The 22,756-nt window shown below is 46.0% G+C and overlaps 1 protein-coding gene across 4 annotated transcripts in view; it reads left to right on the top strand.

Annotated features, from left to right (window-relative positions):
* Positions 1 to 1,272: 1,272 nt before the first annotated feature.
* nhsl3 (NHS like 3) overlaps positions 1,273 to 22,756 on the top strand; it is a 59,427-nt gene continuing 37,943 nt past the window's right edge. The window contains exons 1-5 of one of the 4 annotated variants that reach the window (XM_061255066.1): positions 1,273 to 1,322; positions 5,156 to 5,232; positions 5,389 to 5,533; positions 5,993 to 6,120; positions 6,632 to 6,897. In XM_061255066.1, the coding sequence (XP_061111050.1) occupies positions 6,657 to 6,897 (241 nt within the window). In that variant the 5' untranslated portion in view covers positions 1,273 to 1,322; positions 5,156 to 5,232; positions 5,389 to 5,533; positions 5,993 to 6,120; positions 6,632 to 6,656. Of the gene's footprint in view, positions 1,414 to 2,873; positions 5,233 to 5,388; positions 5,534 to 5,992; positions 6,121 to 6,626; positions 6,898 to 22,435; positions 22,657 to 22,756 lie in introns of those variants that run through there. The other 3 variants (XM_061255065.1, XM_061255067.1, XM_061255068.1) reach the window with 3 other exon arrangements.

Below are 22,756 nucleotides of genomic sequence, written 5' to 3'. Positions count from 1 at the left end.
CCATCAAGTGTTGGTTATCATTCTGTGTTTGTGAATGCATTTCACTTATATCGTAACTGGCATTGATACGATAAACTTGTTTCAACACTCAAATATTAATTTAATCTGTAACATAATACAGTAGCCTAATAGTTTAATTTAATTATTCATTTATTTTTACCATGTGACATAACCATGGCTGTGTTTCAGCAAAACAAGGGCTCTCGTGAATTAAACTCCTATGGTTAGCTATTTTTATTCTATTCTTTAAATCCTGAGTGATGTGGGGCTACAGTTTAAAATAAAATCAAAGTGAAGGCATTAGGACTTCAGTCCTGTTGCTTTTTATTATAATACGGCACATGAGAGGGTTCATAAATCACATCAAACCCAGTGGGTTTTTAAATGCCACTATCTCTCTCACTGTCGCCCTCAGAAAGCCTGACCTGTCATAAATCTCCAAACCTAATCCCCTTGTGTTCCATTCCTGGAACCCAATTGCATGTGGTTTAATAAAAGGAGGAAGAGAGCCAAGTGTTGAGTGAAGCGTTTGTGATGGACCGCGCTCTAATGCAAGCTGTGTTCTCACGTTGAGAACATTGTCGCTGACTTTTCAGCTTGGTTAAGTGCATTCTGTGAGCAAATCTCCCCGGTCGCATGGCTGTCGAGTTGTGGCTCTGAACCCGTGGCTGGAATAACTTTGTTGATTCAGCTCTTGGGTGGGGCCCTGCTGCCTTACCCTTGGGGAATATGGTACTGGTATTAGCCTGGTAAAAATACCCCATTTTTTTATGATAGCGAGATGGAATTTACTACTACTGGTCTTCTGGGAAAATGTGTATCTCCAAGAGTAGAAAGTGCCCCTAGATGAAGGCTTGACAAAGGGCTACCCACCCCCACTGTAGATATGTCCTTTCTAATGCACCCAAAGTGGGACTGCCAGGGACAGGGTATGTGTGCCAGGGCAGGTCTATCTGACTCAGGGGGATCATATGACTTCACTATACTTTCAGATATATTGTACATAAGATCACTACTACTTAAGTACATAGTGGCCGCATATTCGGTGGATGATTGTAAAGAAATGTAATAATGTGGTAGAGAACATTGCAGAAAAATTGCCTGTGAGCTGGGGTTTAAAAAATGGGCTGCTCGCTCACTCTCAGCAGGGATCCTAAAATGTAATTTTGTTGTTTTCATGTGGGCTCCGCTCCAAAAAGGGGTGTTTACTAGGACAAAGGCTAGCGTTTGTGACCAAAGCGAGCCTACGAGCATGCGTGTGTGCCATTGAGAGAAATTCAGCAGCAGAGAATGAAAGCCAGACCGGAGAAAACACAAAGCTGGTGAGGGGGGAAATGCACTGTGCAGTGGAGGCTTTTGTGAAACAGGCTGTAAAGGTTTTTCCTCCGAGAGGGAGTTTATGCCGATGGACAGGTGGGATTTCCTGTCTGCTGCCTCTGTTCTTCTCTGTCCAATCACAGAAAGAACTTACAACAGAGGTCTGTGGATAACAGAATTTATTTGTGAGGTTTGTGTCTGTGTGTATGTGTGCATGTGTTTCTGTGTGTGTGTGTGTGTGTGTGTGTGTGTGTATGCGTATGTGTGTATGCGTATGTGTGTGTATGTGCGTGTATGTGTGTGTGTGTGTGTGTGTGTGTGTGTGTTTTTGTGTGTGTGAGAGAGGGAGGGAGGAGGTGGTTGTTGATGCCAGTCCTTTATGCATTGGACTGTAATTACCATAGAACAGCACTATAATTAGTGCTGAGGATATGGGGTGGTGGAGACCTCGGGTGATGAATGGGGTGGGGGGTGTGAAGGTTACCAAGCTTCTTTGGAGAACCTGTCTGCAGTTGGCATACTACAGATTGGTGGATCCTTCCTCCCCTTGATGCACAGGGTCTCCCCTCTGTTTTGACATTTTTGTGGTAATAGCACTGATCTCTTGTTATTTTCACCCACACAGGGCACTGTTGTGACAATACTGTTGCTCAATATTCTTTAAAAACTTTAAAATATATTGGGACCATCAAGAACATTAAATTCAAGTCATCTATTCACCATCTGAGTGTCCCTATGTCACTATGCTTGCCCTTTGTGTATTGTAGTGTTGTCTTGAATGGAAAACCTACAAAATTGTTTGAATATCAGTTAAGGTTACTCCTCTAATCTTTTGGTTTTGTCTCTAAAATTGATTTATTTGTCATTGAACAAGAGTGCAATGAGACTGAGCAAATGTTACTACCCTGGCCACCATGGCACTTTTAAACAAACAGCAACTAATCGGACTTCAAACCTTTAATCTGCCATTCAGTTTTTCATAGAGTGTGCATAGACTAAGCTACAATAATAAATGCTTACCTGTAATAGAAACTGCTTTTTAAATTCAGGATTGGTGGAAACCTTTTTTTTATGATTTATGGGCCAGGAATTATGGGCCAGGATAAGGAAACGATGCGCAAACCTCGGATGACCTGTTTTCCATTGACAAAAGTCTGGCCGCTGACATCACTCTAGATCCTGTCCAAGAAGAAATGGAACACAGGAGCTTTTTCTGATGACAATATGGCCAGGCTGGAGTTAGCTGTAGCTTTGTGTTTGTTTTTTTGAGGGTGGGGAGCAGGTTCATAGATGGCATGTGAGTGCAATGAATCCCATAAATACATCTATTGTAACAGCAAAATGCAGAGTTTAGTTACTTATAGAGGGTTATAGACACTCAAACAGGACATCAAAATGTTTTATTAGCATGTCAGGTACAGTAACGTAGAACCCAAGACTGAAATATGAATGACAAATAATGGTAATTGTACAGTATATGTCCATGCTTATAATATTTGGAATTATTTAAAAATTGTTTTTTTTTTAAATAATTGTTTCTGGATTTCACTTGTAAGCATATTTAGACATATTTAGAAACTACTGCAGTATGTAGAATGTGGCTTTTAATGAAGTTATATTGCATGGAAGAAGGACAAACTATCAGCAATCATAATTAATGTGAGATTAGCTCACATTCTAGGATTATCTCACGAAAGAAGACAGGGAAAAACTAAAATGTCATTACACCAGTTTTATTGGAGTAGCCTTACTGCGTAGCCATAGTTACAGTAATGAGCTGTCAAATGATTATAATTTAATTTATCCATGAAATGTGTGGATAGAGAAATATTTTGACCTGAAAGGGGTCTTCACCAGGACATAAAGGGCTTGCACAGTGTGTTGATCAATCAAACCCCATTCCAGTAAAGTGATGAGTTAAACCCCATTTTGCCAGGTTCAAGTTCTTTTTTCTCTGGTGTCCTTTTTTGCTTGTGTGTAGAACAAAATGGCATAGTGAGTCTATGAAACAGGAATCAGACATCCCAATTGTTTGTGTGTATGGAACCTTAAGACCCGTTGCTAGGCTTGTTGCTAGGTAGAAGGCAAAAGCTGACTTTGATGAGTCATGTCCCTAACGTTATTTCCTCTTCATGATGTAGAAATCAGTCCTCTCACGATTTAAGAAAATCGCCCGGTTTCTGACATCTAGACTTCTGTGGGAACTGAGAAAGCATTAATTACTGGATCACATGGGCTCATGTCCCCCACAGATGGGCTCAGCTAAATTGTAGTTATTTATGCCGGCTGAAAAGCAGGGCGGACAGACCTGTCCCCCAGAGAGTACTAGCAAGGCTGAGGAGATATGTTTGCGTCATCTAAAGCAGGAGAAACGCAAACATGCCCTGTTAAAAGGCCTTGTGCTCTCAGTATGTCATCAGGCACTTTAAATACAAATGTGTTGTCTTGCTTGCAATTATCTTAATTACCATTATCAATCCCTCTTTTTTTCTGTGACTGATGGTGATAATATGCATCTGTTTCTGAACTCAAGATGCTCTCCAACAAACATCCCATAACCGTCTGACGGCCTTTTGGCAATCAAAGAGCACTATAGTCTTTAGTTAGACCTAAAATCACAAATAAGAACCATCATGCCAGAAGTTTCAGATTTATTTCTACCTCTTTATTTGGTGACGTAAGGTAGGCCGCCCATTGGCTAGTATGAAGTTATATCTGTGGAACATTTGTGATTGTTTCCCTGAGGGACCCTGGGATTGTGAGATAGCAGCATAGCTGACCCGGTCACAATGCCTGTGGTTGGTTCAAAACATTGTAAATACTAACGCTTCCACAGTGAAGCATACGCCAACAATTTAAAGAGAGCAGAGCCATTAGCATTTCATTTACGACTTGTGTGTGGGGAAATCGGTGCACATCAGTCCTGGAATTCTAGACTATTCTATTCATTTTCCATCAGATAAACAACAAACAAAAAAAGGTCCAGACAATGATCTGTTGCATATGGCGCTTTCTGTTGTTGGTGAATGCCCCAGCGCAAACTATATTTGCTAGTTAAATATTAATAGTTAAAAGAGCTGTAGGTTTAGCTAACAAACTCACAGTGTTATATGTCAATGTGGATAGATAAATCAACGGAAAGGGCACTGGAAATTATTTGTTTTCAGAACCTGTAGTTAACAGTGTGGTGAAATGGAGTGACTTGACATAATTGCACACTAAATTTGGATGGTGTATTACGTTGCTTATAGTCGGTTGCCATGTGGATCTGGATGAAATCCTCATAGGCCTTTTGCATTTGCGAAGCGCGAGGGAACCTGAATGCACATGTAATGAATAGCTTGGCACCAGCCTTAATTACAAGGGTGTGGCAGTGGCGATCTTGGCCTGCGCAGAAATCACATCCGCATTGAAACCAGATGAGTGGTCTCCAGTTTCCAATGGCCGTCTCCCGCACAGACTGATGTAACATCCTCTCTTCTCAGTCAAGCTCTGTGACTGCTCTGCTACGAAACAGGAGACCCTGGATACCGTGTGGTCCAGGCCCCATTGAGTCAAAGGAAATTTCCCCAGGAAGCACTCTTGGCAACTTAAGGGTTAAACAGGCCATGTGATCCCTCCCCCCCCTCCCCACCTCGTGCGCACGCACACTTGTTGCCGTTGGAGACCAGGTCCCGGCGAGGTGCGGACAGCCGACAGTCCGTACAGTGTTGTCAGCTCAGAGGCAACAAAAGGGGTGGGAGGGATTTAACTTTTGTCTCGCCGCTCTTTTTCCTCTCCCTCCCCTCCTATTTTTTGTGTGTGTGTGTGCGTTTGTGTGTGTGTATGTTTCTGTTAGACTGAGTCTCAGGTTACTGGCTGCATAGCTCACCTGTAGCTCCGGAGCAGTTTGGACCTTTTTTGGCAGAGTCTTCGGTACGTACCCTCAGCTATCTCTCCACCTGCTCCTCAACCTAGTCCCACAGGTTCCTGGGTTATCTACTCACCAGGCCACCCTGTACCCCCCAGTACCCCCCAACACACACACACACAGAGGTGATTTCCCCCCTTCTGTTTGTTTTGGGGGTTCAGTGCCATTTCTGTGGGGCCGGCGTGCCTGCAGTGAGGAATGTGTCCAGCCGCGCCTCGCTGAGGAGAAGAGGGGGAATGTGAAACACAAGAGTGCGGAGCAGACTCGCGTGGAGGGAGGCGGAGGAGGAGGAGGAAGTGTGCCTCTGTAAGTCTGTTGTGAAACCCGGAGGGGAGCATGGCACCGTGCATGTTTGTCTGGAAGCACTATTACGCCTACGCATGTGTGTGTTATGTGTACGTATACAGTACATGAGAGCACACAGTGCTGCGTGTGTGTGAGTGTGTCCTGTGTGTGGGAGTGTGTGCGCACTGGGAGGGGGGTTCCAGTGTAAAACATGACTTCATGTACAGGAATGAGCAGAGAATTGGCAGTTTTTTCTGCTCTGAATTTTGTTGGGAGCTCAGGGGATGAGAGTGAGCCAGCGTGGGGACAGACAGACACAGAGCGCTGAGTGAGAGAGAGAGAGAGAGAGAGAGAGCAGGAGAGAGAGAGAGGAGAGAGAGAGCAGGAGAGAGAGAGGAGAGAGAGGGTGTGTATGTGTGTGTGAGAGAGTATTACTCGCTCTGTCAGCTCTGAGGGATTTCTCCGCTCCCCGAATTACAGCACGCTGGAGCCCAGCTTCCCTCCCCTCAGTGTTTAGACCGACACGGCGCGCTCCTCGGCAGGGGAAATGGGGCGCTGAGACGACGGGCTGCCAGGATTATTTCTAACAAAACAGCCGAACAAAAGAGGTTGGATTTCCTTTTCTGCTATTTCGCTTTCTTTAACTCTGCTGTGCGTGGAGATGGTTTTAGTTTCCTGTCGTCCACTTCTGCATGCGTTCTGCTCCGCCTTCGTGAACTGGCTCCGGCGGCTTTGATGAAGTTTTATTTTAGGAGACAGAGGTTTTTCGCCGGACTGCGTTTCGCACGTGAAAACGGAGCATGGAGCAATCAGCCTGCATGACAAGCGCTAAAGAACCTTGATGAAAAACATGTGTGAACCATGCACTGTGAGAGCTGCTTTCCCTCAAGAAATTCCCTCCTCCTTTGGATATAATTAGGAAAAGAGCAAAAACGAGAGCGAGAAGCCCCTCCGCATTTTATGGGCAGTCCCAGTGTCCCGTACTTTGTTATTGATGGTGTTGTTGCTGTGTGTTCTAATGGGAACGTACTAAAACATCTTTCTCACTCTCCCTCTCTCACTTTCATTCTTTTTCTCTCCCCCATCTTGCTCTCTCGTTATCGGGACCCACAAGAGCAGGACAGAGGGTGGGACGCGCCTCGCAATGTCGGGGAAGAATTCGGTGGGGGACCTGGTGCCCCGAGACATTACAGAGGTCCTGGCACGGGAGAGCAAGACCAACAAGAGCAAGAGGAAGCAGGGGGCCTCCTTCAGCCGGGCCTTCAGCTGGCTCAAGGGCACCAAGAGGAAGAGCACCAGCAACGGGCAGAGCCGAGGGGCACGAGCGGGCGCGGGCGAGAGCAGGGTGGGCAAGCCCACCCAGCTGGACCCCAATTCTGCAAAAGGTAAGGCTGGTCTACTGGGCACGAGATGTGGTAGGCTGGTCTACTGGGAACATGGTGTAGTGGGCTGGTCTACTGGGAACATGGTGTAGTGGGCTGGTCTACTGGGCACGAGATGTGGTGAGCTGGTCTACTGGGAACATGGTGTAGTGGACTGGTCTACTGGGCACGAGATGTGGTTGGCTGGTCTACTGGGCACGAGATGTGGTGGGCTGGTCTACTGGGAACATGGTGTAGTGGGCTGGTCTACTGAGCATGAGATGTGGTGGGCTGGTCTACTGGGAACATGGTGTAGTGGGCTGGTCTACTGGGAACATGGTGTAGTGGGCTGGTCTACTGGGCATGAGATGTGGTTGGCTGGTCTACTGGGCACGAGATGTGGTGGGCTGGTCTACTGGACACATGGTGTAGTGGGCTGGTCTACTGGAACATGGTGTAGTGGGCTGGTCTACTGGGAACATGGTGTAGTGGGCTGGTCTACTGGGCACGAGATGTGGTGGACTGGTCTACTGGGAACATGGTGTAGTGGGCTGGTCTACTGGGCACGAGATGTGGTTGGCTGGTCTACTGGGCACGAGATGTAGTGGGCTGGTCTACTGGACATAAGGTGTGGTGGGCTGGTGTACTGGGCACGAGATGTGGTGGGCTGGTCTACTGGACACAAGATGTGGTGGGCTGGTCTACTGGGAACATGGTGTAGTGGGCTGGTGTACTGGGCACGAGATGTGGTGGGCTGGTCTACTGGACACGAGATGTGGTGGACTGGTCTACTGGACACAAGGTGCGGTGGGCTGGTCTACTGGGAACATGGTATAGTGGGCTGGTCTACTGGACACATGGTGTAGTGGGCTGGTCTACTGGGAACATGGTGTAGTGGGCTGGTCTACTGGACACAAGGTGTGGTGGGCTGGACTACTGGGAACATGGTATAGTGGGCTGGTCTACTGGACACATGGTGTAGTGGGCTGGTCTACTGGGAACATGGTGTAGTGGGCTGGTCTACTGGACACAAGGTGTGGTGGGCTGGTCTACTGGGAACATGGTGTAGTGGGCTGGTCTACTGGACACAAAGTGTGGTGGGCTGGTCTACTGGACACAAGGTATAGTGAGCAGTGCCAGCCCTCGTAGGCTGGGGATGTTCTGATTGTATAGGCACACTCAGTGAGCAATTTATTAGGTAGACCTGTACGCCAGCTTGTTAATGGGCTGGTCTACTGGGCACGAGATGTGGTGAGCTGGTCTACTGGGAACATGGTGTAGTGGGCTGGTCTACTGGGCACGAGATGTGGTTGGCTGGTCTACTGGGCACGAGATGTGGTGGGCTGGTCTACTGGGAACATGGTGTAGTGGGCTGGTCTACTGAGCATGAGATGTGGTGGGCTGGTCTACTGGGAACATGGTGTAGTGGGCTGGTCTACTGGGAACATGGTGTAGTGGGCTGGTCTACTGGGCATGAGATGTGGTTGGCTGGTCTACTGGGCACGAGATGTGGTGGGCTGGTCTACTGGACACATGGTGTAGTGGGCTGGTCTACTGGAACATGGTGTAGTGGGCTGGTCTACTGGGAACATGGTTTTTAATCAGCCAATCATGTGGCAGCAACTAAATGTATAAATGCATGTAGATGTGGTCAAGAGGTTCAGCTGTTATTCAGACTGAATTACAGAATGGGGAAGAAATGTGATCTTTGAGATGTTGACCGTGGAATCATATTTGGTGCCAGACAGGGTGTTTTGAGTCTCTCAGAAACTGCTGATCTCCTGTGATTTTCATGTTCAACAGTCTCTAGTGTTTGCAGAGAATGGTACGAAAAACAAAAAACATCCAGTGAGCAGCAGTTTTGCAGGCAAAAACGCCACAAACTTTAATGAGAGAGGTCAGAGGAGAAGGACCAGACTGGTCAAAACTGACAGGAAGGTGACAGTACACCTCAATAATCGCACATTACAACAGTGGTATGCAGAAGACATCTCTGAACACACAACACATGACACTTCTAAGTGGATAGGCTACAGCAGCAGTAGACCATTAAGTAAAAAAAATAAGTCTATTATATCAAAAACTCACTCAAGGGATTTTCTCAGAAAGCGAACACACAGAAAGTTTCTGGTCTGATGTGCCAACCCTGTGAAAAACAACTTTAAGACTGTACTAAATGCTATAACAGGACACCACAGTATTTTTTTAAACTGATAGTTCAAGTATAAAGTTGGGTGAGTTGGCAATCATTTTTAAAAGAAAAGCCTAGGTGATTTGTGATGACCTTGATGTTCAGTATGAAGACATACAGTACAATTCAATAGAAACAGAGCACTCTTTTTCTTTTTTTCTCCTTTCCTTAGTCTAAAATTACTATCATCTACAGACTATGGACTGAGCAGGTATGGTCTTGTACAGCTAAGCTTTTGTTTACCACAAATATACTTTTTATACTGAGAATATATTTGACCGTATGATTCGATAATAGCTCGTATTTTTCAGTCCAGTAAAGATCCCTCCAGTGCTGAACTCTACTGCCATATTCTATTATATGTCTATTGTCATGTTGAGTGCATGGATACATTACTTTGAATGTTTGGTATATTGCCATTCAGTTCCAGCCCAGGGCCCCAGTTTAAAGGACAGAGAAGTCTCCCTTGTGGTAAAGCCTGAGGCCCTTGTGTAGGTGAGGTCATGGCTGAACCCGGCAGTGGCCCTGGGAGGGAGGTGGGAGTTTTAAGCCACCATGTGTGTGGCTCAGCCTCTTTGCACCTCTGATGTGCTGACTGGTGTATTTAGTATGCCTGTTTCTGCACTGGTAGTGTGGGGGGTTTGCAGTGTTGTCACCAGAATGAGGTGTGCTTTCTGAATGGCCCAGCTCAGCACCCCGCCATGCTTCTTGTGGTAGGGTGAGGCTTGTGGGCTGGGGGGCAGGGTGGGGGATTGGGAGGGGGGTGCAGTTCATTCCTCTGTGGGGGGTCTGTCCATTGAAACAAGACGGGTCCCCCTCTTAACATCCTGTACAGACCAACAGAACTTCAGAGACAAAGTGTCTTTTATTCTGAAACTTTTGAAGGGAATTCTTCCAGCTGTTGGGTCTGGAAAGGAAATGGTACTTTAGGATATTTATATATGTGGCACACATCTGTGAGTACCTCACTAGTTTATTCAGATGGGGAGAGGGTCATAATAGTGAAAAGATAATTTGTCAAGTACCCGTTTTGTACTACTAGAGAACTTCGCCACCACATCACACCACAAAACAAAACAAACAAATTATGCAACTGCATTCCGTATCACATGGAGGCCTCTATTCATATATGTTGGTGTGTAGAATGCTGTACATAATCTTGAAACACCCTGGTCGTAAACATGTTTACACCAGAGAGAGCTGTCAGCTCTGCAGGTGACTCAAGCATAGGTATTAAAATTTAACCTCTGACCTCTATATGACATTGTCTGTGCTGGTCGAAGTTACTTAGTATTTTACCCACTTGAAATATTACTATATGTGAAGAAGGATATTGTCCACTATGTGGATGAAATCACAAAATGTGGTGTGCATTCTCCATTGTGCTTTCATTTCCCTAATTAAGAACACTCACCCTGTCATTTGTGTGCATGGGAAAATGTTCCTTTTGGTTTTTCCTGAGACAATGTGAAAGTACAAGAGAGACATTCACTTCAGTCTAATGACTGAGTGCTGAAGGGAACCAGGAGTTCCTGCCGCACATTCTTAAAAACTCGCTGGGTCACTTTCTTGCTGGCCCAAGGAAGCTCACAAATATAGCCTTCAGAAGTAGCTGACTGGACTAGGCTTTTTGCTCCTGGCCCCGCCCCGTGTGCGGTCTCCTCTCACAAAGGAGTGTGTGATTTTGCCTGTGCGCTGGAGGCCATATCACAAGGTCAAGAGAGAGAAAGAAAGAGAGAGAGAGGGAGTGAGAGAAAGAGAGAGAGAGAGACTATCTTTTCTGCTCTCTTGGATACAGTCCATTGCTTTTTCTTCATCTTGGAGTTTGTAGTGAATCTTTTTTTGGGTTTGTCTGTCCTGAAAGCTCAGGCTTCGGGTTCTTTGGGTAGAGGTGCTCAGTGTATCAGAACTATGAGCACCACACTTGGGGCCCTGCGATCCAGGGAGAAGATTACAGAGACACAATGCTTTATTGAGCCAGCGCGATGGCTGCCAACTCTTTTCAAATGCTTTTTTAATTAGAACGGCTTCTTTACCGACTGCACTCTGCCTCCCTGCTCTGACAGACCTCGCAGATCTGCAGATTTTGCGAAGTTGCCTGCTGATTATAGCTGTTGCCGTCTCGCTGAGCTGTTTGGATAAGAACCCGCCATAAGGCAATGATTGTTTAAAATGCCTGAATCATAGACTGTGTGTGCCTTCATTTGTGTCTGTACAGTCCAAACCTTGCCCCTCAGTGTAGGGACATTGCTTAGGGACAGTATAAATAAGAAATGTATATTTCTTTGTATTTCTTCATATCATAGTTTATATTTCAGTTGTGGGGAATTAAAAATGTTGATAATTGCTAATTGAGAGACATTTAAGTCTGTTGGTTCCTACTCCTTACTTCTTGTGTTTGATTTCCTGTTGCCTCCCAGGTTTCTCTTGTGACAGATTTCACTCATGTGGTACAGAGACACATTTATTATCACCTATTACATCACTGTTGTTAACTCAGCAGACACTTTCACCCAAGGTGAATCACATAGCTTTAGTTTTACTTATCCAGTATATAATTTGTTTATGCAGCTGGATATTGGCTGCAGCAGTGTATTGCTTAAGCGGGTAACACCCCTGCTACAGCTGTGGATTGAACCCACAGCCTTTTTGGGTCATGACCAGTTCAATAATGATTCAATAATCTTCCCTTCGGGGACAGAACTGATGTCGTCACACTTTGGTACTGTATCTGGGAGATCTGGGTGGTGGTGTCAGCCAGACAAAGACTGTGCAGCACATGCCATGGGTGGGAGAACGGCGGAGAGGTATTACTGGAGGAGAGAGATTTGCAGAGTCAGCAGGCGCTCGGTTGGACGGACGAGGGAACGGGGGCGATAGCGGTGGGGGATAGGGGTGCGTACGCGCGGCCTGACATCAGCTCTTAGCTGATGCAATCGCTGGTACAATCGCACTTCCAGTTGAGTTGAGGGACACCATGCGATTGTGAATCAGGCCTACACGGGCACATTTCGGGCTTACCGCAGCGGCCAGCTTGCACTAAAAGATTGCGTCACCTTTGTGCTGGGGGCCTTGTTGAGCGACCTTGCGTCCAGGGGATTTGGCTGCGATAGGTCGTTATGCGACCGGGGTGCGAATCGCGACTTCTCCATCTCCCCCCTCGTTCCATGTTCCTGCAGCTGGGTGACCCCCACGCAGCTTTGGGGAAGGAGGGAGAGGCACAGTGGAGAAGCCTCCAGCACTTCGCGGGGGACGGGAAAGAGGCCGCCCACGTCTTTGAGCGCACTGGAGTTGGCGGGGTGTCCAGTCCACAGCTGGTGCAGTCCGGTTCCTGCCTACGGTGCGTCGTAATTGGGTGTGGGAACGTGTGGAGACAGACGTGTGGGGCAAGAGGGGATGGGGGATCCGGACCTGGAAGTCATTGTAGCTGTGTTTAGAGTGAGGTGGTTTTTGGACGGATCCAGCGCTCTTCTGCTGGTTGCGCAACAGCAAATTGTTTCTGTACTTAAAAACAAACGCTCAGTCTGACTGTTTACACAAGGGTCTGCGCATGCATGTTCCCGTGGCTGGGAGAGGAGAGAGCAGATTCACCAGCCGAATACAACGACAGCACTGTGAGACTAAAATAAGCTTGCATCTTTGCATGCAGTACATGAAACTGATACGCTTGTTGACATACACGGCCGTGTTAGTTTACATTTGGTTGTTCTCTGACGTGGTTGCGGTCGACAACGCCTGTCTCAAGTCTGACGGTGCTAACTGGGATGTTTGAATTGTTAAAAAACACCCTTGCTTCGGAGAGAGGGAGCAAGGCACATTCACCGACAGCTCTTCTGTTCTGAGTTCTTGGATCCAAGGGACAAATGACGCACAATGTTTGAAAAACCTGGAGGATTGAGTCACCTGAGTGATATTCATATTGTGACTGACACATGGTATCCTTGGGTGTTTTTGCGTCACATCAGCAAAGGACCTTGAGTTAACAGTATGAGTTCCTGACGTGAAGGACACAAGTTTCAGGAAGTAGCTGTGTCATTGGAGCACTACATACGATTTAAATTTCATTAGACCCACTCTGTATGGGAGTCAATGAAAAAAGCATCGCTTTTGCTCCAGAAACATGGAATGATGGCAAAAGCATATACTCCAGGGTTTGAGAATCGGATCTTTTGACTCTTTGAATGTGGTATTTGAATGAGTAATTTAGCCCATGTTAGACGGAGTGGGATGAGAGCTCGTCTGTGGGAGGGAGAACACTGTGTGCACCCTCAGCCCTATCTTTCCACAGCCTGCACTTAACTCTGCAAGCTGAGCTGAGTTAAGGAGCACACCTGCACTGTTAAGTGGAAACAGACTCACGGCTGGAGGTTCTTAAGCTGCGCCGACGTCTTTACCAGACTTCGTTCGGACATATTTGAGCTTCTTTAAGAGAAATCTTCCTTTGATTTTTTTGGCAGTCAGGCATGCAGATGCAGTTACTGATGGTGATGCTATGTTGTTCATTAGGGGCATTTGCCACATCATCTTTTGTTCTAAGTTTAGCATGGTTCACATATTTCAGTCATACAATGTAGCTGTCCAGGGTAGTAACTGTAGCTTAAGTTGATTTTATTATTTAAGGGTTGTTTTGTTATCAAAAAGCGCATCATATTTCTGTGTGTGTGTGTGTGTGTGTGTGTGTGTGTGTGAGGGTGTGAGTGTGAGTATGTGCTGTATTGTAAAATTTGTGTAATGGATACACCTATTGACATAAAAACCTTTTTCACCCCTCACTTTTCCATGTCATGTGACCTGTCAGGTGACTGACAAAATGACCGGCTTGAATATTTCATGCCCTCACAAAGCGATGAAGCAGGATACCATACAGGGATATCTATGGCACTCTACATAAAAGTAACATAGTTAATCCTGTTTTCAGTAATGCTTAGGGCAGAGTATGAAATTCTAAAGCCTGTTTGTCATCAACAACTCTTTTGAAATAAGAATTAAAGTAATGGGACGGAAGACAGAGACATTTTGTTCTTCATTTGTCCTGTCTTTCATGTGGGCAGTCTGCTGGAGTTCCTTGCGGTGAGTGCAGCTCTCTGCCACGGCTGCCCATGTGACCGGCTGTCCCAGAACTCAGGGCGGAGTCCCACATCCCCTGTCTCACGCAGAGATAACAGGACTACACTAAATCATAACAGAAACAGCAAACCTCCCGTTGCCATGGCAGTCCAGCCACAAACCCGCAGGTCTGTCCAACTCAGGGTGCAGTGTAGAGCATTATTCATTCAACTGGCAGAGGCTCTTTCTCCAGTGCAGATGCAGATGCATAGCATGTACAAATGTATTCACCATCTCCCTGAAGACATTTTGTGTCCATGGATTTGACCCCATGACCCCAACCCCACTGATCCTTGTCCTAACCATAAGGGTCATGTAAATGTAAAAACCATTCCTGTGGATTTTACATTTTTAAGAGCAACCCTTTTCCTTCTCGCTCAGTCGCTTTACTCATAACGATTGGCTCTCTAGTCTAAACTATATTCTGCTCCATCTGTCCTTGTGAAAAGATTCAGCTGTAAACTCTCATTTCCCTAGGGAGGGTTGGGCTTTAGCTTCAAATTGGCTGTGACCCTGATGTTTTGGGATGGTCATAACACTGAGGGGCTGTTTCTGCACACTAACTGAGTGCTATGGAAGCACTTTTATAAATGACACTGAGGCACATCCACACACACACACACACACACACACACACACGCACGTGCAGGCACACTCAAACACATACAAACACATTGTGCAGAAAGACACAGCAGAGAGTGAAGCATCTTATTCAAGGCTACAAGCAGTATCTAGTGGTCAGCACATGTCCTTAAACCGGTACATAATCATCACATGCAGGTTGTAGGCATCGTGCAGAAGAAACCATTTAAACAATGGGTATGGAAAAAATACAGTTATCCCAGACTTAGGTACCATTGTCCTTTGCTCATATGCACCAACTGAACTCATAGAGTAGATCTCATGGTTGCAGTTTCACAAAATGTGGATCCCTGGGTTTAAATGCTATTTATTTGTTTATTTCTTGAGCAAACAAACTTCTATACAATGTTCTCCAACTCATAAGAAGGTTTGGGGAGAGGAGTGTTCTTAATTGAAAGTTCTCCAGAGAACAGAGAGCTAATAGGTCAGAAAGATGAGGGCTTGACCTTTTCTCTGGTCTTTTGACAGTTCAGAGGGCATGTCCACAGTGTTCACCTCCTGAACCCAAAGTTTCTGCACCCGTGTTTATCGATGTCACCTCTCTTCTCGCATTGCAGTGATTCAGCGTGGCAGTCACTTCAGAGGTGTCACATGACCGTTCTCTCCTGTTCACCCTGAAAGGTTAATGAGCAAGCATGTCTGAGGCGCAGGTTAGCGGCACACACAACTACGCCAGGAATGAAGCCCTGCAGAGCGATGTGGAAAGTGTGTGTTCGAGAACGGAGCCCAAATGCTGCCCGGGGCGTTCATGCCGTGTTCATGCTTCCCTTGCCGGCTCTTAATAGCCCACTGAGGCAGATCTTGATGAATGCAGGCGGCCATGTCACGAAAGCCCTTTCGGTTTCTGTAGAACAGTGCCCCGCTCTCTCAGACTGAGAGAAACGATGCGTCTCCAGTTGGCTCCTGGTGAAGGTGGCATCTAAAAACTCAGGTATCCTGTTTCATCAGCGGAGAACTGCTGGACATGCCGTGTGCTCCGCTGTGCCATTAATCCAATGAAGTAGATGGAATTTGACTTAACGCTGGTTGGGTTTCAGTCCCAGTTCCGAAAGACAGAATTCCTGCATTCCACAGACAGCTCTGATTTGCGAGAGAACAAAGGGTTGAGTCTTTCGGAATGTTCCAGAAGCTGTGTGTCTGAGTACATTGCTGCAGGTGATACAGTAGCAGTATGCTGGTAAGCGGTGGACCCCAGCAGTTGGATTTTGGAGCTCATGCTGTTCGCCTATTACCTCAGTGAAATTATGTGATAGTGTGACGGACTCATTCTGCACTCCGGCCTACACAGGGTTATGGGTTCCAGTCAGTCTCATATTACAGTTGTACCCACAAATGACATATTTTAAGTAATACTGAACTACTATCATACTAGAGCCAGAATAACATTTGTAGTTAGTAGTTAGTAGTTAATGGGTTTGATATGGGTGAGTTTAGGATGTAGTAGAAATGGCTTCGGTTGAGAGAAAGCTTGATGGATTATCAATTCAGCAGCCTATTTTAAAAGAAATTGCAACAAATGTGATAATAACGAGACTAAAGGCACATTTGTCTGTTAAGGTATTGTGGAATACACATGAGGTGAGGACACAATGGTCAATTTTGCTGCCTTTGTGTTTTGAAACCTACCTCCTACAATATTGTTCAGTCTCCTGCGTCATTTCACAGATACCATCAGTAGAAAATCCAGTCTTAAAAACTAGAAAGTGTCTTATAATAACTACCTTGTCCTGCATTCATGACCTCAAAGCCAAGATCAAAGAGGAATGAGTTCTTTTTATAGAAAGTGCATTCTTATAACTGAGTTGCAACCAAGTTATACCATAACTCATTTCAGTCAAACACATTCTGGAAATAAAAATGAAATTCCTTTTACATGAAATGAACGATACCATGTTTTTCATTCTTGAATACCTGCGCACTGACTCATCAGAGAAGTTGGGCTAGCTGTTGCACATCACTTTTTCTCTAATGGTTCCTTTTGTAGTTAAACTAAATGCTTCCGTATTTGGTTATGACATATCGGCTTCCCATGTAGTTCTGCTGTGTTTTAAAGGTCTCCATTGATTCTTTCGAGAGAAGCAGCGATGCGTACAAACCTACGGTTCCAAAAAACACAGATGACTCGGTGACTAGGGATCACCCTGATTGGTCATCGGTTTTCTCATCTTATGGAAAGCATTTTAGCCTTACTACTGTATGTACGCAGACTTCCCTCTGCATTAAACCTTGGTTTGGAAAGATTAACCAAATGTGTGCAAACCATATTTTTCACAGTTGTGTCAGAACTGACCTGTCTTTTTCTCGGGACTTTTATTTAGCTCTTAGACTGATGTGTCGAGCTGTGACTGGACCACTGGATGCTAGTGTGCACTCATTTGCACAGCTGTGTCTAATCTTGTCCCTGTCGGACACTTCACATTTCTCCGCTGGCTGAGGGCCACTGTTTATACACCGAACCCCGGAATATAAGGGCCCCATTCTATGCACTGGACTGGTTTGTGAGGGGCTGGGGTAGAGCCTGCGGGGATGAGCTACACTGTGATCAAACAGCTGCTATTTTTGGCTGCTATCGTGCTTTCACTTAGTAGCGACCGTCTATGCTAAGAGATTCGGTGCCGTTTGCTGCCGTTTGAGCGTTAAACGACTCGGTGCCGTTCGTTTACGGACTGCGTAGAGCCCGCCGCAGTTGGGAAGAAGGCTGTCACAGCTGTATATAAACGCTGCTCTTCTCCACGGCTCATCGTGCTCTCCCCCCACTTCTCCTTCTCTTGAAAGCGGAAACTTCACAGTGGGAGGGACAGATGGGGCAGAGTTCGGCAGATGCACCCCTCAGATGTGAAAGGACCGTGTCATGAGACGGATCCGAGCTCCTGGCCTGTAATAGCGCTTCGCTCTCCTAATGACAGCGCGGCTTGGAAGGCTTCGGTAGGAGCCGGCAGAGGGGAGGAGAGACTCATTACTTCATTTATGTGGCATTCTAATAGTGTGGAATCTGTCAAATAGGGTCTGCGAGTACCATATGCAACTGCTAGTTGTAGCGTTTTGTGTACAACTTCCATTTGATCCATTTGGCAGTTTGGTAGGAAACATAGGGGTCATGGGAGGGGCACCACACCTTTCCAGCGGGGAAGTGGAAGAGCTTTATACGCACTTCCTATCGGCCTTTGTTTTTCAGGAGGGGTTCAGTCCCTAAATTACATGCTTCATTCCTGGACTCAGACTGCCAGTAAGCTGACTTCCAGTATAAATCACCGCTCTGTGTCATACTGCTGTGGCAGAATGTACAGAATTTCTCTACAATCAAAAACAGGCTTTCCACTGTGGGTGATGCGGGGGGAGAGTGTGAGCGGATGGAGCTCGTGGGGCCATCTGGATCCCGCACTGGCCTCTTCGTTTTGGGCATGGAAATGTTGATACTGGACTGGCCACACCCGACAGCCACACTGTATGCAGAATGACCATGCTCAAAATAATTTCAGCCACACACTGAGACAGAGTGGTGCATTTCTTCCATAAAGAATCGCCCCCCCCAATTTACTGTTGTAGTTACTGTTGTTACTACAGCAATTTCACATTGTAAATACATGTGCTGCAGTATGATTTACTGTACAGAGGGGGAGGCGTGTATCCCCATCTTTTGCACTGGCTTGTTCTGACCACTAGAGGGTATTGTATGGCATAAGCCCATCATGAATGATAAAAACACTGGAATTCATTTTTCTCATTGGGAATATGTTTCTGTTCATACTGTATCTTCACTCCCCTCAAGCCTTTGTTTGAGTTAGTACACAACAGCAGCAAGTATGGTTGGGTATTATGGTTGTTAAGTCAAACATACCGTAGACTTACCTTGTAAGTTGCTCTGGCTGAATGTAATTATGTAATGTCATTAAATGTAAAATCAAATTCTGCTTGAGTTCTGCTTAGAGACCTACTGTAAGACCCACGAGATTATTATCACAATTATGTAACGTTCTTTCATGTTGCTGTGTTACATACAACACTTTGCATGCACTGTTTACACTGTACATCCATTGTGTATTGTTGTATGAACATTGCTGAGCCAACTGATTTTTTTAAACCTCTGCATTAACAAGACCAGACATTTTAATTGGACTTTTTCCACTGTGGGGGATTGACAGCTCAGTCGTCAGGGTAAATCGGCCACCTGAGATTCTCCACAGCAACGGCTTGGAAAAGGTGCAGTCATGGGGCCCTGTTGAAGCTCCCCCACACTGCATCTCACTCTGGAAGAAAGCTTAATCTATCTCCCCACGGGGCGACGGACGATCGTCCTGACAACCACATTCCCAGAAGGCTGAGGGGCGAGGCCCGGGTGAGAGTTTAAGCAGGTCTTTGAGGCAGATTTTATACTCTGTTCCTGTTCCCCAGGTAACTAAGCCTGCCAACCCAGTCTGTATGGGTCATGCGGAAGTTCTGAGACTACCGAGAATGAACAGGAAACTTTCCTTTCGCATTTCGGAAATTGTTGATACCTGTTAGCGTGGATTTATGTATGTCCACCCTTCCTCCTTACACACACATGCACACTCGTGCACGCACGCATACATACACACGCACACACACCCGCACACCCACACACGCACACATACGCTCACACAGACACATATACACACACACAGGAGATTGCTGAGGAGCAGGGCATACATCAGAGAATTTTGGGTTCATGCATCCCTTAAATTGTTGTTATTGGCCATCTGTAAACGGTGTTTATGAGTTGACATATGCACTCAGTGAGCACTTTATTAGGTATTTATTAGACTTATTTTTAAAACGTATTGGTCTTCTGCTGCTTTAGCCTATCACTTCAAGGTTCTAGGTGTGTTCAGAGATGCTCTTCTGCATTGTTCCACAGTTGCAATGTGTGGTTATTTACGTTACTGTCACCTTCTGTCAACTTAAACCTTAATGACACAGGTCAGAGGAGAAGGGCCAGACTGGCCGGGACTGCATGTATCAGTCTTTGTCTAGATTGTGTCTAATTGTGTCTAATTTTATTTGGATCATTTTAGTTATTATTTTGTGTCTCTGGCACATTTTAAAGCATTGAAACCTTGGCCATCCTCACGCAATAATTAAGGAATTTAGCTTTTGCTTCTTTTTCCGGTTTTTAATTGACGCGGATTGGGTGTCTTTTCAATGCGCTGCCAGAACACAACAAGAGAGGGCACTGTGGCCCCTTTCCCAGATTAACATTGTCATGGCGACATTTGATTGGTTCAGCAGGGTTTGGTTAGTTTAAGATGATGCTCCAGTCCACAGACAGATTAGCATTAGCAGTTTTATGAGGGGGGCAGCAGTCTGCCATCCCACATACTGTATGACTTTCCAATACCAAAGAAAGACCCCTGTCTGTCTCATTTCTTTCCATTTATCTGAAACCTATTGGTATCCACCACCTTATGAAAGGGAAAGGAGAGGGGCTTTGCTGTCCTATAGTTAGCGAAGGTCTTCTCTCTAGATAGCTTAGCTTATATCTCTGACATGTTACCTTTACAGTATGTACAAGTGTATGAAGCGTTATCCATCCAGAAATGTACGGCTAAATGCAGTGATTCTGGCATGCCATTGATTCGCAGAAACTCGTTGCTTCAATTTCTCATCGGGGATTGCTCACGGATATTACAGTCTGCAGTCAGGGAGTTTTAGTCAGCGATATCACATTTCCATTCAGCGGATTCCAGTCAAAATGGTGTGCTCGTATGGTTACCCCCCTCCCCTTGTTCACCTGATCCGATGGCTCACCATTGACAGCCAATCAGCAGAGTTACTGAAACTCTGTTGCCGATCGGATCGGCCCTGTTTCCTGACTCATCAGAACAGTAGTGATGCTCTGGGGGGAGTGGCCGGGTGATGACTTGCAGTTGTTGTTCTCTTCCAAAAGGGAGTGGCGCAGGCCAGCAGCCTCTGATACGGGTGGTGCTGGAGAGATGGAATAAAAGACCTCTGTCTGGGGCAGCTATTCATTTGCTGGAGATAGTGATTGGAAAAATCCACATTCTTTTCACTTGCAGTTGAAATGTTACATTGGTCACGGTCCAAACCTTCAGCCATTTTATATCTCTGCGCGTATTTTTAGGCCAACTAAGTGATTGTTTTTATTGGGCTGAAATGTTTCATTCATTCGCCTTCAAACCTCTTTTGTTCTCAGTGGCCAGTGTTTCATTTTGAGGAACAGATGTTTTGGAAAGAAAAACAGTGTACTCTGTGGATCAGGTAGGCTAATATTGAACTGGAATTATGAGGCGTGAGATTCCTCAATTCAGACTCCCTCCTGCAGCAGTCATATATTTCCCCGGGATTACCTGAAGCCCATGTCTCTGGGCCATATCACTCCTGACACCACGCCTGTTTTCACTGCTCAGAAATCCTGTTTTTAATCGGGGGAATTTATGAAGCCTGCAAGTGGTGCTTCTCTGTCCTGGCTCCCCCCCCCCCCCCACATTCAGACATATTTCTCCCCTTCTGAGGGAACTATACGCTCCACCTGCACTCCAGTGCCTCTGACTCAGGTCTTGGTGATCGCCCCTCTCTGCGAAGGAAACTGGAAGAAGGACCTGACCGTGAGATGAACCGCACCACTTGTAGGGAACCCGGGTTGGCATGTGTCACACCAGCTCTGTGGACAGGGCTGTTATAGTATACGGGACATTTTTCTCCAAATTTTTCACTTTCCTGCCAAACCTCCTTTGAAGCAACAATAGCAGAGGTTCCATCGGAAAGTTGTGAACTGCTCAAGCCATTCATGTTGGGCCAAAGAGAAATGACCCATCTTTGTTTCTGTGGCCTGGAATGAGATTCCAGCCCATAATTTGTCTACAAAAATACAAGAATCTAAGAGTGAATATGTAATTTTGCAGTGGACTGTTCCAAACAAAAATGACATTTTCAGATTGAGCCTGTTTTCTTTAAACGCAATAGCAAAATATTGCCAACACATTGCGTTTTGTACTGTGGTGTCTGCTTATATCTGGAATCACCTTTGGCTGTTTGAAGTTCTTGGTTACTTTGATGAGTAGCAGGCACTCCTCAGTAAATGTAATTAGAAGCTCTGTATCTGAAATGTCAGTGCATTCTGAGTTTCCTGCACAACCACACAGCTCAGGAAGGAAATAATCATTAGTGTTAGGAAACATTAGGAAATAATCAAGCTGTTCTGGATAAGAAATTCCTAAATAATAATAATAATAATAATAATAATAATAATAATAATCATCATCATCATCATATTTTAACTTAATAATTAATAAATTAAAATGTATTTGGGCACTATTGAAGTGTGTATGTGTGTTTGTGTGTGTGTGCATGTGTGTGCGTGAATATATGCATGCATTTGTGTGTGTATGTGTGTGTGTGCGCGTGTGTGCGTGCATATATGCATGCATTTGTGTGGGTGTGTTTGTGTTTATGTGTCCAAGGAGGGCTATTGGGAGCTGAAGTCCCTCCTTCCTCGCATTCCTACTGGTCAGGGCGAGCTGTGACTGATCTCAGCCTGGGAGAAATGGAGAAATAGAGAGAGAGAGAGAGAGGGAGGGACACCCACGCGCACACGCAGACACACACACACACACTCAGGCGTGCACAGTCTCTCTCAGTGTGAGCGGACACCACCGTCCCTCGCAGCTGCAGCCCAGGAGCCAGCGCTGACTGATGCAGGCAGCCCCCGCGCTGGGGGGACGAGCTGGGCATGGGACTCTAAGCCCCTGGGGCCAGCAGCATCATGGGTAATGCCATCCCGAGGAAGAAGAAAGGACAGGCGAACCCTGGCCAGGGGAAAGCCAGGAGCCTTTGGCACTTTGGGCGGGCGGACAAGTGCAAAGCAGGTAGGACCCAGGGCGGAGGCTCCATCGGCTAAAAGCATGTGCTGTGGGAATGAGAGAGTGAACTGGGACGTGCTATCTGACCAACAGGGGGTCACCCAAC

This window comes from Conger conger, chromosome 9 (assembly GCF_963514075.1).
Source record: "Conger conger chromosome 9, fConCon1.1, whole genome shotgun sequence".
In the NCBI taxonomy this organism is placed as follows: Eukaryota; Metazoa; Chordata; class Actinopteri; order Anguilliformes; family Congridae; genus Conger; species Conger conger.
Note: the sequence above shows the minus strand (reverse complement) of the source record. Positions and strands in the feature narration are given on the sequence as shown.